The 17,649-nt window shown below is 38.1% G+C and overlaps 1 protein-coding gene across 50 annotated transcripts in view; it reads right to left on the bottom strand.

The window, feature by feature from the left end:
- Positions 1-6,602: 6,602 nt before the first annotated feature.
- The window catches only part of Nrxn3 (neurexin 3), a 1,550,418-nt gene continuing 1,539,371 nt past the window's right edge, over positions 6,603-17,649 (bottom strand). For 11 of the 50 annotated variants that reach the window (XM_075948184.1, XM_075948182.1, XM_075948179.1 and 8 more), the window contains one exon: positions 6,610-7,970. In XM_075948184.1, coding sequence (XP_075804299.1) covers positions 7,045-7,970 — 926 coding nt within the window. In that variant the 3' untranslated portion in view covers positions 6,610-7,044. Of the gene's footprint in view, positions 7,971-14,663; positions 15,348-17,649 lie in introns of all 50 variants that reach the window. The other 39 variants (XM_075948216.1, XM_075948201.1, XM_075948214.1 and 36 more) reach the window with 6 other exon arrangements.

A 17,649-nucleotide genomic window follows, 5' to 3' on the forward strand; every position in this document is an offset into this window, starting at 1 on the left:
CGTGATGAGATCATATACTCAAATCCTAACTCCAGAAATGTCTATATTGACATAGAACCTCCCATAAAAACTATCCAATAATATTAATGGCTTTGTAAGGAGAGGAAGATGTCTGTCTGTCTCTGCCTCTCTCTCTTTCTCATTGCTCATGGGGACAACAAAGGCCATGGGTACACACATCAAAGGGATGGCTATCTACAAATAAGAAAACTGAATCTTTTAGACCTTTAGGTGAGACTTCCATCTTTAAGGCTATGAGAAATTTCTGTTGTTTAAGCACCCAGAGTACGTTATTTTGTCATAAGAGCTTGAGCAAATGAATGAATAAATACAGCATCCTATCCCTGATGTTTCCTTTCAAATATTCCTCTTAAAATAGAAAATGGATGCTCTAGAGAAAGCAGTATGTAATTGGAGAGGTTCTAAATTAAGAACTACAAGATTGGACTTCTTATTACTACCTTGCTTTTTGACTATGTGAGCTCAGAGAAGTTGTTTAAGTTCCTTGTGCTTATTTTCTTTTATGTTCATTTATTTATTATTTTTATATTTAAATTTTCAAGTGTGTGTGTTTGTGTGTGTGTGTGTGTGTGTGTGTGTGTGTGTGTGTGTACATGTACCTGCATAAGCCAGAAGCATTAGATCCCTGAGCTGGAGTAACAGGGGCTTGTGAGACACTTGCCATGAGTTCTGGGAATTGAATCTGGGTATTCTGCAAGAGAAGTGCAAGCTCTTAGCCTCTGAGAAACCTCTCTCATCCCTTTTTTTATTTGTATATAAAATCATGAAAGTGTCATCAATTTTTCAAAAGGAAAGGAAAATGTAGCTAAGATACAAAGATTCGGTATTCCCATTGGTTGGTACCAGCTGACACATTAGTGATGCTTAAAAGTTACTCCAGGCTAGATATCATGGCATATGCCTTCCACCCTAGAACATGGGAAGCAAAGGCAGGCAGATTTCTGTGCGATTGAGGCTAGGTTTGTCTACATTATCAGTTTCAGTCTAGCCAGGGCTATATAGTCTGAAAATAAACAAAAACCCTATATAAATATTTATACATACATAGTTTCATTATTCATCTTATGAATAATATATGTATATTATATATGTATATATAGGAATTATATATGTGTATAAAGAAAAGAAACAAAAGTAGTTTCATAAACTCTCTTCTCAGGACCGTCAACAGACCCCTCATGGTGCTTCTAGGTGGCTTTCCACCTCCTTTTTTTAAAACATTGATACTTACTTCTGACATCTTCCTCACCGCTGTCATCTCAAAAATAAGGCAGCTTCTGCTTGCTGTCTTTTTTATGTCTGTGGCAGAAGTCCTCTTCTTGCCTCTTTTCTTCAAAATAGCCCCTGATCTGGATTGCTGGCTCCTCCACTCACCCTGCAGGCTTCCTGAGGACAGATCTATTAGGCCCTTGTTCAAACATGATTATGTCCTCTATACTCAGGGACATACTGGCCCTTGACCAGAACTTCCCATGGCAGTCTGCCATTCCTCTTTTCTCTTTCATTGACAAGATTCTAAATTCTTATTAGTCATATGTTTTGCTGATGTGCTTTTTATAGTCCTAATGCCATTGAAATTATAAATTTAAGCTTTCATTAGTGTTAAACTTTTGACTAAAATCCTATAGCCCTTTTTAATTGTTCCAAGTCTTTCTATATGTCACCATTCCTGTAGGTAAAGTCTTCTGAACACGTAAAGGACTTCATTTGTGCTTTATGAACATTATTACTATTAATCTCTTTAGCATCCCTAATTTCAGTTGCACTAATTATTTAGAAAAAAATGAATAAATAAATGACTTATCAACCCAATCTTAGTGTAATAGTTTGGTTTTGCTGAATAAAGTACAGATTTTGGACATTTTTGGAGAAAGTTCAAACTCTGGGTAAAAATGTAAGTCTATATGAGAAACAAAGGAGTTAAAGCTCTATTTATATTTTCTTTCTTCATTGAAGCAAAGTAATAACAGGCCATAATGGATTGATTGTTCATCATGTTGAAAAATGTTCAAGAAGGGTTTGCTGAATTATCAAAAGAATGAATGTCAAAAATGGTCTATGATGTATAGTGTGTAGTAAGGTTTAGAGAGTTCACAGGACATTACATTCTGATTCATAACAGCAGCAAAATTACAGTTATGAAGTAGCAATGAAAATAACCTTTTGGTTGGAATTCATCACAATATGAAGAGTTGTATTAAGTGGTCACAGCATTAGTAAGGTTGAGAACCACTGATTTAAAGCAATGGTTAAATTATAAATTTTGAGGAATAAAAGGCGCTTTGCATCAGAGAATGCATTACCATGTATGCTGTGCTAAAGAATGTGCACCTAAAAAGCTGGATAAAGTGGGGTTCAGGAAACTATTACAGACTTGATGAAAGACTCAAAAAGGGATCAAAGAGTCAGTATATTGTATATGTATATGTATGTATATATATGTATACACACACACACACACACACACACATATATATATATATATATATTTCAATTGTAGTGAAATACGAGGGCAGTGAGCGAGTTTATGTGATGGAATAAAATGATTGCTCTGCCAACCTCCAATAAGCTTCTTTCCTAGACTCTCAGAAGAAATTTTGGAATCTTTTTTTTTTCTGTGATAATAACTGATTGTTTTTTATAAGTAGATATGATTTCAGGGCTATGGACTAGGAATTGTACTGAGGGTTCATATCCATCTTAGGTCATTTAGTTCTACAACAGAGCTAAGGGGTATGTGGTACATTTGTAGTTTCCAAGAATACTCAAGGTGCCACGGTTGACAGAGAGTAGGCCCTGTATTGAAGGCCAGAATTGGAACTAAGCCTTGCTATTGCCAAACATAGTGTCAAATTTCAATTCAGTAAAAAGGACAGTGCCATGTCGACTTCATCATTAAAAGAAATTAAGAATTGGTTTCTCTGAATGTGCTTTGACCAGTGGTTTGCAAACAAGCACCATTTCAGTCTGCATTGTCTCTATGTGGGAAAACTTCATTGCAATATGTATCCATAAAATTGTTAACTCTAACAACATCTTCCTCAAAATATCCTGACTTTATTAAACCAGACTTCTAGACATTTGTTTAAAATGTGCCAGACAGTCTTGTGTTACTAAATGTCAGTGATATGTTTGTTAGTTGGGAATACACTTCTCGATTATACCTGGTACCTTGAACTGACTTAGCTGTACCATTTAATAATTACTAAATTAATTGTTTTATTGTGTATCAGTTGTGGTGTAGAATACCCAAGGAGAGAAGAAAATTATTACATAGAGAATAAATTAATAATCAAATAATAACATGGAAGAGGCTAATATGAAGAGTCCTCTCTATATAAAACAAAGGTAAAGATCTTTGTTAGTTTAGGTGGATGTTTTAAAAACCTAAAAATTGTACATTGCATAATTAAGTCATTGAGTTTTAATGCTTTTATTTATTTATTTTTACAGATGAGAAATCTCAGCGCATCTGTGAATTTCAGCTACGTGTATGCAGTAATCCATCTAGGACACCAACCAACTCCACTTAAACTTAGATCCCATGTGTTGGTCATGGGCTTCCAGGCTACTGCAATGTGACTATCAACATAGCTGGAAAGGTATCAGCCAAGTTTTTCTTAAGCTATTTGTGGTTCTGTTCCTTCATCTTTAAAGTCAATTAAGAACACATAGATGAAAGCAGCAGAGCACCTGGTACATCATGGACACTGATGAGTCATTTCTTTATGAAGTCAATTATCTGAGATAATAACTATATAAAAAAGAACTTCATATAATTTAGTACTGCCGAGCCTGATTTCATTCCATCCCCAAGAGAGTCAACAGTATAACTATCCTACTAATGAAAGCTCATAATGATACCATCATTTTAAAACTTCATTGAGGTCAGTGATTTAGCTAAATAAAAATTGGGGGGGGTCATGGTGAAAAACAGGGTACAGCATTGACTACCCAGTTGTCAAAGTAAAGTGTGTGTCTAGAGTTCCATAGATGTGAGAAAAGTACAACCATATTGAGTAAATGAAGACCTGATAGAGGGAAACTGTAGGATGAAACTCTAAAAATTAAAAAAAAAATCATTCAACTTTCACTATAGAATTAGGTGAGCTTTTTGCTTTTGTTTTGTTTTTTTTTTTGTTTGTTTTGTTTAGTTGTTTTTCATTATGGTGGGCAGCTTAGGAAGAAAGATATTTAAAGCTTTCTTTATAAGGTTATGTCTGAATACAATTCCTGAACAACCTCCAAAGTTTCTTGACTTATGGAAAACACTTAAAGATAGCAAACATTTTTGAAAATATAGCATCCAGGAATCTTTTTTCAGAAAACAGTGCTTCTGACATCTTACCTTCTGGAATATGACTTTTCCACCTCCTTTTCCATTATAGCAATCTAAACACAAAGTCTTCAGGTAGAGTGAAGATAATCCATCTCATAAATATGCCTCTTGGGTCATTCCGTAATTAGTAAGTGTCAGAACAGTCTCTAGAACATGTATGTGGTTCTAGCTTCCTTGATTCTTAATAAAAAAAAAAGGCTTATTTAGCTGTGTGCAAGATCTTTTACCAAGTTTAAGAAAATAAAATTGCATCATAACACAGGGGTTTTGGGAAGAACATTTTATTGCTAAGCATATCCTTGAACGAAAAAGCAAATGGGAAATAAAAGTGAAAAGGAAAAAGAAAAAGCAGGAACATCACAACATCATGAAAGAAACTCCTTGAGGGTCTGCGAGGAAAACAATGAAAGCTCACATACAGAATGCACAAGTTCCCGTAAAATTGTCCAAATAGAAACTTACACGAAAAGGAATAAACAGATGAGTTTTTACTCAGACTTTTAAAAAAATGTAAAGAAAGAAAGCAGGAGATCAGTTCACAAGACCTCAAGACTCCAAGAACAGCAATCCATCACAAACACCGAGATATAATCAACTTCATATAGGCTGGGCCATTGATCTATAATCGTGCTTTGATATCCTTTTATAATTCTGTCTTTTTAATTACAACAAAAATGAGAACTCTTAACACATTGAAATCTCAGATAAGGAGGAACATCTCTTTCCATACACATCAGTAAAGGCTACCATTGTTTTACTGTGCCTTCTGCCCCATGTCTTTAAGATTTTTTTTCAAAGTCAAATATTCATGCAACTTACAAAGACCAGCAAGAGTAGATTTCTAAATCTAGACGGCTGATTGGTTTTCATCTGTACAAAAGAAATCGTATTTATGTCTGCCCCTCCAGAGGACACACTTCACCTTTATGCGAATATGTGTCTTGTTTTATCTTCTTGCTGTTTGAATGGCTATGGCCACAAAACCAGTTTATTGTTACGCTGTACATTGTTTCCTCTTTATAAAAAGGAGACAGAATGGGATACAAAACAAACAGAGAGAAAGGAAATAACAGTTCTTAAAGCAGTATGTACATACGTGACTAAGGAATTATACCAGCAAAAATGTAGTAAAATATGTAAACAAAATCTGAGAAGTTTTTGTTGTTGTTGTTTAAATTCTCTTTGACACAGTTAACTGTGACAAAACGAAAACTCACACTTTCTTCACATTTTAAGGTTCGCTTTTTTGTTGTTTTGTTATTTTTTTCTTTTAAAATAACATTCTCATTCCACTTCAAGACTTGAACAGATTTCTGTGTCAGTCATCCCGTCAAACATACCATGATAAATATATCTGTATATATATTTATTTATATATATTATACTATTAAATTCCTTTTGTGTGTCACAGCAGCTTTATTCATTTATTTATCTGTTTTAGAAAAGATGGGTGAAGGGCGACATGAAGGAAATGGAAAGAGATTTATTCACATCGGGCTACAAAATCAAACCGCTATGGAAACCATTATCATGTTGGGGGTGGGGAAAGACTGACTTTCACACTTGGCCATGACATGGCTCGTTGTGAGCATTTGTGGTTGTGTTACAAGTTGGGAACTCCCCTGCAGTCTGTTGAAACAGACCTTAGTATTGTCTTTTCTTTATCTGCATGCATTTCGACCAATCACGGATCCAGTCCACCCCCTGCCCTTCCCTTGGAAAGGCTCTGCTTCCATTTGTGGGGCTTCTCTCTCCCCTTGCACACAATTTGGGTCGATGGACAGGGACAGTATTTGTTAAGTGAAACCAATAGCTCTGATAAAACCGGCCCCAAACCCGTCTGTTCGAGGTTTGAGTGGCAAACATTGAAATTAGATCTTGGGGACCCACTTTTCAAATAGATCATCATCTACCCCATAGGTTCATCAAAGCATTAGGAAACAAACAACAGATTCTAGAGATACTACAACCTGCTACGTGGAGTGAATGCCATGGTAGCTTTTGAGTTCATATGGCAAGAGTCTCATACATTTTGTTTTCTGAGTATTTTTTTCTCTTCATATGTGCAGTCATTGTCAAAAAAATAAGTGAAAACCCAAAGGCCATTTTCCCCTCAGATCTTGAAAAGTTACACTCACATTGGCCAGAATCAGATAAAGGTTATTTCTGGGTTTTTTGTATTATTTTCTTTTTGATTTTTTTAAAGCATTTTTCTTTTCTCATTTTTTTTTCTTATTTTTTTTACATAATTAAACAAACAAACAAAAAATAACCCAACATTGTTACAGTCAAGATTCACAAACATCATTACAGACTCACTTGCAGTTATGAAACAAGTAAGTCATATTGTCTTCTACCCCTGTCAAAAGGTCCTGGAGAGAAGGAAGCATCCAAAGTCGCATGGAGTCATGGGCTTGCTCCAGGGACGCTAAGCGTGTGCTTTATGATACAGCAGGGCAGAGAGAACTTTCTGTCTCCGAGCGCCACGGCTGCAATCTCGCAGCATGGCTGAACTTTACAGAGATACACCATCGTAATTGTCCTTTTAAAAATGGTTTTCCCCACCAGAGTCGTGGTGTACCCCGTCTCACAGAACACATCCGACAAGTTAAGTCTCATTGTCAAAGTACTCAGGTGTGTGTATATGAATCTGGTTTAAATTCACATACGAATAGGCGTTATGTTTACACATAATACTCCTTGTCTTTGTTTTTCTGTTTCTTATGGCCGCTCTTGGAGCTGGCTTGCTTCTCCTTCATGAGCGTGCCGTTGCTCTGGGCCGAGTTGCTGATGTAGTTCCTCGTCTCGTCCACTTGATAGGACCCCTCGTCCCTGTTCCTGTACTTGTACATGGCGTACAGGAGGATCAAGATGCAGAGGGCGGCAGCAGCCACAATGCCGACGACCATCCCTGTTGTACTGCTGGACTCCCGGATCACCTCTGAGGCCCCCGGAACCCGTCTGATTCCTGGCTCCGTGGGGTTTGCTGTGGGCACATTACGGAACATGGGGGAAGTGATTAGTGGGTTCTTCAGTTTGGTGCTGTCTAGCTCATAGGCAGTGGGCAACGGAAGCAAGACTATATCAGGCTGGGGTTTGAGATCACGGTTATTCATTTTGCCAGCTGGCAATTTGGGCACCATCCCAGACGAGGAGGACGCTGTGAAGCGGATCAGCTCAGGGGACAAAGATGTGGTTGTAGTTCTACTAGTTTCCGAGACTTTGTTAGGTCTAAAGTCCTTGGATTCCCACTTGGGCGCATGTGCTTTGTAGCCACCTTCGAAGATTGAAGTGGAAAGACTCTTATCTGTTACCAAGGAGAAGGTGGTGTAAAAATCTTCATCATCAGTAGGGGGCAGGTTAGAGTCAAAGGTTTCCCCTGAGCCATACCCAGATATCACCAAGCCATCATCATCACAACCATCGCTGCCTTGGTCCGACAAGCAAGGTAACCCCGCCTCAGAGGTCATGGACAGGGAATCTTTGGTGGTCTCAATAATGGTGAGGAGGGGGCGGAAGGTAGGGGGGAGTGTAATGGAGGGTACACGTGTAGCAATAGGAGGGGTAGCTAAAGGGTCTTCTACAAGAAGAGGAATAACTAATTCACCTCCTGGGATTGAAAAGAAAAAAAGACATAATTAGTACAGGATAAACACAGTTCATCGTCACTCTAATGAGGGCAGGGCGAGGCCATGCCTCTGAAATGACTATCAGGTGACCTGACTCTCCATAACTGGTACTTCTGACTATCGCCTTGTTCTTCCAGGCTGACACAGAACCAATTCTACGCCTCTGCATGCCCAAAATTTGGAACCGTAGAAATAAGTGTCTTAGATTTTTAAAGATACTCTCAAGTGATTTATAGTGACAAAATCCAAACAGGCTGGTTCCAGGATCTGCTGGTGAGATGACTTTTAGTTAATCGCGTTCTTAGACGTACTACCAAGACTTCATGTATGGTTGTATATACATACACAGTGAGCTTTATTTATGGATGTATCAACCAACACGCGTGTACCATTTCTCTATTGCTTCGTAGTTACTTTCCTGAGAGAGGATGGCTGGTGTTTGAGCATCTGCTAACAAATATGTCCGTTGTTGAAGTACCCTCCTCCATCAGTGACAGAGCCAGGCTGGGATTCGCAGCAGGTTTAATACTGCACAGTCCAGGGACGTTTCAGAGAGTCAAACCTTCAAGTTGACACTTTGCCAAGATTCTTCCTATAAAGATCCATTCCTAGAACTCTTCCACTCAGCATCCCTCACCACGCATCTTTAAACACCAGCCAGGTTTCAGAAACACAACATCTGTGCCACCCAGGTATGTTAAAAAGAAGGCCTGGCAGCAAACACAGTAAAAACCTTTGACTGCCTTCCTCCCTCGCCAATAATTGTGTTACCCAGAAAGAGACAGGTCAGGGAGATGCTCGTGTGAGTTCTGAGAATCATACAGAAGGGGAAGGACAACAGAAAGTGGCATGACTATTTCTCACCTAAACAGATAGTGTCATTTTTTTCAAGGGGAAGAAGTAAAACAAGCATCTTCCCAAGAACTTCAAGATGTCTGTGGTCTCGGGTCTCAACTCGAGTTTCTATTCTAACGCTCAGAGTTTGAACTGATGGAGCAAAATGATCTTTGTGGGGTTTTCAGAGCCCCAGGTTTCCTTTGCTAGACCAGTATGCCTATTTTTTTCTTTTTAACGTTGTGAACATATATAATTCATATACCTTGTGACTTAGTTAATACATAATTTACACACTTTTGCTAGTTTTTATAAATGGGATTTGGAGCACAATTCCCTAAAGGAAAGATAGCCCTAAAATCTAATCCTGCACAAACTATTTTTCTTATATTCCTAGTGGTGGGGAGAGGGGAATGTGTGCTACATTCAAGGTGATCTCTGGGAAGGGGGCAGTGTTTAAATGGAGGCTCACAGCCAAAGGAAAGAAGGGCAACTTTACTTTCCAGATGTTTTTTTCCTCTTCCTGTGTGTGTGTGTGTGTGTGTGTGTGTGAATGTGGGCACAAATATGCCAAAGCCTGTGTGTTTTAGAAACGGTTGTGGATTTCTGCATTTTTGAGGCAGAGTTTGTTTTTGTTTTGTTTTGTTTGTTGTTGTTGGCTGCTGTGTGTACTCTATGCTAGCACGTCCTCAAGCTTCCAGGTGACTCCCCTGTCCGATCTCCACTTGTAGCAGTGCACAGATGACAACGTAAGACACCAGCTCTGTGGGTTCTGGGGTCAGACTTGTGAACCAAGTGCTCCTACCTGCTGCCCTATGGCTAGACTTCAGTTCCGTGTAATCTGGGTTAACTAGAACAAAGGTTCAATGTGTAGCTTCATTACCAACATAAAATCAGAGTTGTTTGTTCCTTGAGGTCATATCAAAAATATACCTCTTAAGCAAGGTAGGAAATTGGATTGAGGAGGAAGAACATCTGACTTGTTGGGAAGTAATTCACTTAAATCATAAATGCAAACGCCTGCCATTCTGGGAATCAAGGTCTCCATCTTCATCCTTCACCGAGGACATTCATAGCACCCACCTAAAGACTTAATTTGACTAGTTTGTTTTCTCTTCAACCCTTGCTAAAGCTTCACGGTATTGTTTAAAATTTGCAAAACCCGTTCACCTTCCAGTTGAATCAATCTATTCTCCTTTGCTATTCTCTTCTCATCCAACAGCCCAGCAAGCACTGCTGATTTCAAAACAAAGTAAAAATTCACCTTTTCCCAATGGTACAGACAGAGGGTTCTAAGGCTTGCTAATGGAGAGTCTCTAATAGGCTGCTGAGTTCCAAAGTGAAGTGAGAGCGATTAGTTTTTACAACAAAATGATGGGTATTGTATCCCAAGTAAGATGCGAAAATCTTTCAAAATCATCCAACTTTCCTTTTTCGCAATGCTTGTGTTACTAACCCTGATTGAGGTGATAAGACATTAGAAAGGATGCCCTCTGCCAGGAAAATTTGAAGCCAAAATATTCTGATTTCTACTCGCTTCAAATCATAGAAGCGTTTTCAATCTTCTCACTTGGCCTTGCCAGGAATTGGAAGACAGCCTGGAGTTTGAAATCAAGCTGCTTGCACGAGAGGCCCATTATTACAAGTGGGAATTAGAACAGGAAAAAACCTTTCAGGTAACTATGGACATGAGAACTACCTGGATTATACACAAGTTGGTATATAATTGAGTTTAAATATTCCATTACTTACTTAATTACCCTTTTTACCTATTGTATGTGAGTATGCATGTGTGATTATATGTATAGCATATTCATGTATATGGAAGTGTATGTACAATGTCTTCTACAACTGTCTGCCTGATTTCTCTGAGGTAGATCCTATTACTGAAACTGGAGCTCATTGGTCCCCTATTGGATGGCAACCAGCAAGCCCCAGGGACCATCCTGTCTCAGCTCCCCACAGTGCTGAGGTTAGAGGCACACACGGGACCTTTTCCAGCTTGTTGGTATCTGAAGTTGGCTCTGCAAAAACTGTGAGCCCTGGCCCAACTCCCTAGCTCTGCAATCAATTTTTATATGAAATGTTGTCTTTAGGAATTAAAATACAGTATATAGTTAGCTCTCTGTATTTATGAACTCCCCGGTCAAGGATTCGAATGACTGCAGATAGGAAATGCACCCTTTCCCCCAAACTGTCTGCAGGGAACGTGGACAGAATAAATAGTATCACAATCATTTCTACAGAATATACATTGTATTTTCTATTAGGACTAATCCAGATAAGATTTAAAGAACAAGAAAGCGATACACAGATTTGTTGCAAATTATGCCTCTTGTTTTGTTTTGAAGATTAGGTCTACATATGTTTCCTAAGCTGCTCTCAAACTTCTGGGCTCAAGCAAAAAGGCCTCTGCCTTGCAAGCAGCCAGAAAATTAATCACAGACTAACAGACCTGGTTGACTGTGCTGTTTTGTGTAAGGGGCTGTCTTTGTTTCCTTCCCTGTTGCTGTGATAAAATACTCCCACAGGAGCAGTTTAGAGGAGGGATTTGTTTCAGCTAGAGTTCAGGGTTGCAGCCCATCATCCATGGAGGCACGTGCTAGCCACATGGCAGCAGGCAAAAATCATTTGGTTCACAAGGCTGACCCCACAACAGGCTGGAGCTTCAGGGCACTGGTCACATTGCATCCGTAATCAGTAAAAATGGATGCTCGTGTTCAGTTTACTTTCTTCTTTTTACACAGTCCACGCTCCTGCCCCAGGGAATGATGATACCCACTGGGGACCAGTCTTTCTATCTCAACTAACCCAATCAAAATAATTGCTTACAAGTATGCGCAGAAGCCTGTCTCCCAGGGACATTAACACACACAGATGTTGGTGTCAGAGAGGTGATCGGAACCAACCCTCCATGTCAACTGATCCAAGGTGATAGGGTTAGGAGGGACACAATACCTAACAACATGCCATTCCGTCACAAAGACTCTATAATTATAAACCGGTGTCTAAGCTTAGGAAAGTGTTCACACAATCAAGGAGTCTAAAACTAACAGACGGAGGGACATGAAACCTGGAATATATTAAAATCGTAATTTTCTCTTCTGTTTCTGGAAGTTTCCTTTGGTTGAGAATAAGAACTATCTGTTTTCTTTAATGTTAGCATCTTAAAATCAGGAACATACACTTTTTTTTTTTTGACAAGGCTGTGCTTTTCCTTAAACTAGAGAGCTCACTAGGGATATAAAAGGTCTATTTTAGCCCTGAAGGCTGCCCTGCTTTTTTGCTCTATGAGTGTATTTATAGATATATAATTCATGCCTCTAGGGCTGATATCTAGCAACGGGTCTGTCTGCCATGGCAAAAGACAGTGTATTAAAAATTCAGTAGAGCTCTTCTGAACTGTGAGGATGTCGGTGATGGTGCATGTAGTGGGTCACCAAAAAATAATAAAAATAAAATAACAGCATCAAGTTTCAACATGGCTCCAGCCTTTGCCTCTCTGGAGACAGCTGTCTCTGAGAGGTCAGAGAAATACAAAAACAATGATTCTAAGCAGGGAACCCTAGAGAGGACTCTGTGCTCCAATTAAGGGAGTTCTGTTATGTCCATTTGGATTCTTTTCTTTATCTCTGATTTGCATTATTCTAGTTCACCGGCTCCATAAAAACACTCGTTTACATATCTGGAGTCATAGGAGTGAGTCCTTCCACACGCAGAGATGCTGAAGCTTTTAACCATTAAATGGCTCTATATTGATGACCTACAAAAAAAAAAGTACCTGGCAAAACATAGCCAGTAATTGGTGGGAAAAAAATAATAAAATACAAATGTCTCACTGGAGATAATTTATATCTAACTTTATATCTAACATGACGTAATTCTTTAAGTAAACCAGCCCCTAAAAACATCACAAATGGTTCATCTGGAAATATTTTAATTCTGAAAGGTTACCAAATCTTTCTTCTTCTTTGTTACTTTTACATATGTACAGCTGCTTGATATAATTATGTGTAGTAAACTAGAGAATGCCAGATGAAGTTTTCATTTGCTTATTACTTAAGAGCTTTTGTTTTGAAGTCAGTCTGCCTAGACTCTTTCTAATACTGGAATTACACTCATGAGCCACATGACTTGGGTAAGTTTTTTTTCCACTCCACGGAAAATGGAAATAATTTCAGAGCCTATGACAAGCCACCACACATTGAATATTTACTATAGTGACTTCTGCTACTCAGAATGGCTTTTTACTAGTTTTATTAATATTCCAATCATTGATGAGTTTATCTGTCAGTTTTAGTGCAGTGGCTTCATATTCAGAGACATAACTACACAGGGCTCTAGAGATAAATGTAGAAATTATGGAAAGATTCATCATTCAAATACAAGTTCAAAGATCTCGTATTTGAAAATAAATGATTAGCCTATAATAAAATGGATGGCTTCTTCAGAAAACATAAGAGCTTTTTAATACAATTAGGTATATTAACACCCCTTTTGGGAATCTGGTTTATAAACCAGTACAAAATCATTTGAACAGAGGTGAAGAGAGTCTGAGCCCATTCACGAAAGTTGCCAGGCTAAAAACACATCTTATTCACCACCCGGTTTGATATTTCTTATAACAATTTCAGATAACATTTATACCTGGAACTAAAGTTAAAACAAATCACTTGTTCATTACAGAGGTTTAATGGTGCTTCTCTCAATCCCTGTGCTTCTGGCGTGCAGTTGTTGCACTGAGTCCAACAACCTCAAGGTTGAGGCATTTTCTCAATCCATAGTTACACAATGGTGGTACTTACCCAGATCCTTTCTAAATAAAAGCTGAAATATGAAAACCATCCTGAGTGTTCTTGAAACAATCATAAGCTCCCTAGGAAGCTTACCTGTTTAAATCCTTCAGGATGGGGAGGAGGGGAAGAAAGGAGGGAGACAAAGGAGAAGACAGGAAAAGAGAGGGGAGGAGGGAAGGGAAAAAAGGAAGGGGGATGCTTGTGCCTTTTCTCTGTGTATAAGTGATGTAGTGTGCTTTTGCCAGAAGTTGGTTGTATACTTTAGAAGGCATCAATATCATAGCGCAACACTGTAAACACCTGGGATTCTTGATGTCTTTATTCTGAGTAAAATTGATTTTGTAGCCTGTGGTGAAGATGATAGCGTAATCCTGGAGAATCACTCTACCATAGTCACTTGAGAGTACCTTATTTCCCCTTCGCTGAAAGAAAATTAGATAAAGGGCTGATTTCCCTGAATATTGTCTAAGGAATTAAATTTAGGATAAAATTACCACTAGTAATATTTGGGACTAACTCAAATTAATTTTTTTTGATCTGGTGTACAGACCTCCCATGTGCTGTAGCCAATTTTAATACCCCACTTTAGAATAACCAGTCCTGTAAAGACTTTAAAGTTAGCAGTTAAAACTAAGTTCAAGCAAAGACTAGGTTTCTTGAGTTTGATAATGACTAGGCATCTATCTTCTTAACTGAAAGTAGAATTCCTATTGATTATTGAATGCAATTCAGCACAAATCAGAACAGTGAAAATTAAGCAAAAAAAGCACAAGTAAAATAAAAATACTTGATATCGTTCTCAAAATAATATAGTACAAAATAAAATCAAGCCAAAACAAGTCAAGCAGAAGGAGAGCAAATAATACCAAAGCATTCACAATAAAAGAACACAAAGCAGAGGAAAATAAAACAATAGAAGCTGTTTTGGCTAAGAGAGAAAGAGAAAAGGAGAAAGAGGGAAAGAGGGAGAGAATATTTCAACATAAGCAAAATAATTGAAATTACAACAGAAAAGCATACCATATTAATTTATAGTCAACTTACATCAACAAATTGCCCGCATGTTTTTTGGCATGAAAGAAAAATTTACAAAAGAAAGTTGTGTAAGAATGCTCTTGGACAAACAGAATTGCCACATTCTTGTGACTTGCTTTATTGTTGTTGTTGTTGTCATTCCTTAAAAACTTTTGTGCAAAATGTCTAATTTTTCAAATATAATAATTTACAACAGAGAGTGATACAGGGAGGCAACAACACATACATTCACACCACAGAACATGAAAAGAAAAAAAATCTGCACTTCAAAAATTTTTACGTTGGGGGATTTAGGAGGGCATCAATGTTAAATTTAAAATAACTCTGATCACTATGATTGAAAGTGAAAAAAACTGTTTTTATAATTTGCCTCTTAAAAAAAATCTATGCATCTATAGGGTTTTGAATGAATTTCTTCGTTGTAAGTTTTCGAATATATATATTTAGCTTCTTATTGTCTTTTTGACAAATTTTAGATTTTTCCTTAATTTGGGGGAATGGATGACATCACATAAATTGTAACAATGCTAAAGAAAGGGGGGGGGCATGGGAAGGGAGGATGCGGAAAGGGGGAGGGTCGCATCTACGAGTGTACTACACAGGAGATGACGATGATAGGAGTAAATGTGTAAGTGAGTCGCCATGTCCATGTAAGGGCGGCACGGAGTGATCTAGCTGCATTAGAGCTTCTGGCTGTAAGGAAGGGATGGGCAATATACAAAAACAAATGAGCCTACACATGCCCATCTATGGAAATCAAGAACAGAACTCTAACACTGACAATCTCACACACCCTAAGCTGCAACTTCTTCAACATGCAATTACTCCAAGATCATTACAGTTTCATCGTAAGATTTTTTCAAATCATAAAAACACTTAAACTTTTTTTCGCTCCTACTCAAAATAGACAAAGTACATGAAGTAATATTACTAATAAGATCAAAAGATTAAAAGCAAAATTAAGGAGACTTGAGTTATGCATTCCAGTTGAACAACTTCACCGGCAGCCACACAGCCCCATCTACAGCTGGGCATGGAGAGACACACCGAGAAGGTGAGAGGTAATGTCCTGGGCTGCTAACAACTCCTCTATACAGAAATGGCGTGTTCCAAATGACATCATCCACTTTCCACAAGCCACCCATAATCTGTACTACTGCCCATGAGACTGGCTTATCTGAGAGATGTGGATGTGGGGTTCTGCGGCTGAAGTTGTTCCAAGTTAAAGAAAGGGTGGGGGAAAAACTGCAGAAAACAATTTACAACTTTTTCTCATTATTTTAGATAAAATCAAGTCTAAAGATAAGATCTAGCAATTAAAAAGAAATACACTGATATATATAGAAAGATATATAATACAAAACATTTAATTTTCAAACAAGAAGGGGGAAAATAACAAAAAAAGACTTTTTTTTTTTTAAAGAAATGAACAACCAGATGCACACATTGAAAAGGTACAGACAGAGCAGTCAGGGGACACAGCATCGTACTCATGGTGTTTCTTGCTGGTTTTTATTTGCTTGTTTTAGATTTGGATAATTGATTCCCCTTTTTGCGACAGCCAAAATTGAAAACAAGTTCAAATTATTTTTGAAAGTTGCATTTTGGTTTTGTTTCTCTAAAAAATAAAATAAAAAGGGCGTGCAGTCTGGATGTACATCCTAAGCAGAGATTTAAAAGAGAAGGTGGATATTGTCTATCACCCCTGAATGGTCGGGATGCAAATCAAGTTAACATGCTTAAAGTAAGTTGCATTTAGGGGAAAATAGAAAAACAGAACAAAGAGCTGGGTTAGATAGAGAGATCAGCAAGACAAAACCAATTAGGGGTGGGATAAAGGAACTGAGTTTCATTTCATGCTTTTCCAGTAGGGGTGAAACACATCATAGGACTTCCTAATGTCAAGTGTAGTATGTGTGTGTAGTGTGTGTGTAGTGTGTGTGTGTGTGTGTGTGTGTGTGTGTGAAGCCTGTAGTGACAGGAATTGCAATAAAGTATAGCAGTTCCCAAATTGTGCTTCTGGGGACTAGCCTGAGAAGGTATGCTTGATAAGGTATATCAGAGTGACAGAAGACAACATTGTTTCATGAGTCTTCTGTGTTCTTGCTTATTTTCTTTTCTTTTTAAACTGACAGAGTGCATGGTTTACAATAGGATGTTAAAATAACCCTAGTGAGTGGAAAAATAACTGATGTTACTTTTAGTGATAATATCAAAGCTTCTGCATCATCAGCACCAGTGTCTATAAAGAGTGGGAGGAGGGGGAGGGAAATGGGAGGCTGGGAGGAGGTGGAAATTTTTTTTAATAATAATAATAATAAAAAAGAAGTGACCTGTGTTTTGTCAAAATTTTTTCTACCTTTTATGATATGATCATCTGGTTTCTGGTTTTAGGACACTCATGGCCTGGACTATGTTTATTTATAACATATGACAAATCATTTCTTCATCTCTGGAATGAAGTAAACTTTTCAGAGTGAAAAAAAGAGTGATTAGCAGGATGCATTGTGCATGAGGGAGATGGTGTCAGTCTTAAAGAGACTAACTCAAGAGATCTACATTAAGAAAAGTAGACAAGAGCACGTGAATGTCTTATATGTGTGTGCATGTGTATTTGTGTGGTGTGTGTAGAAGCACTGAGAGAAAGATACTACATAAAGGACATGAAGAGACTCTTAGATATGGCTTCATCCCCTACTGGAACAGATTACTAAAGTTATAATCATCATTATATCCCTGTGAGAACTTTAATGTTCAACCAAGGACTGGGAAACCCGGGTAGACAAACCCCAAAGGCAAGACACTTGAGAGAGCTTGGTTCTGATAGCCAATTCCAACCATTTCAAAGAACCCCTCTGGGTGACTTTGACAAATCAAATGAATTTTGAAAATGAGGCCAACTTCTGCCCCCTAGGAGACGCCCCTTTTATTATTTTATTTTAAACAGAATTGTAGTAATGTGTCCCCATGGGTCAGTCCGTACCAAGAGTTTTAG

The sequence above is a fragment of the Microtus pennsylvanicus genome, chromosome 14 (assembly GCF_037038515.1).
Source record: "Microtus pennsylvanicus isolate mMicPen1 chromosome 14, mMicPen1.hap1, whole genome shotgun sequence".
Classification (NCBI taxonomy): domain Eukaryota; kingdom Metazoa; phylum Chordata; class Mammalia; order Rodentia; family Cricetidae; genus Microtus; species Microtus pennsylvanicus.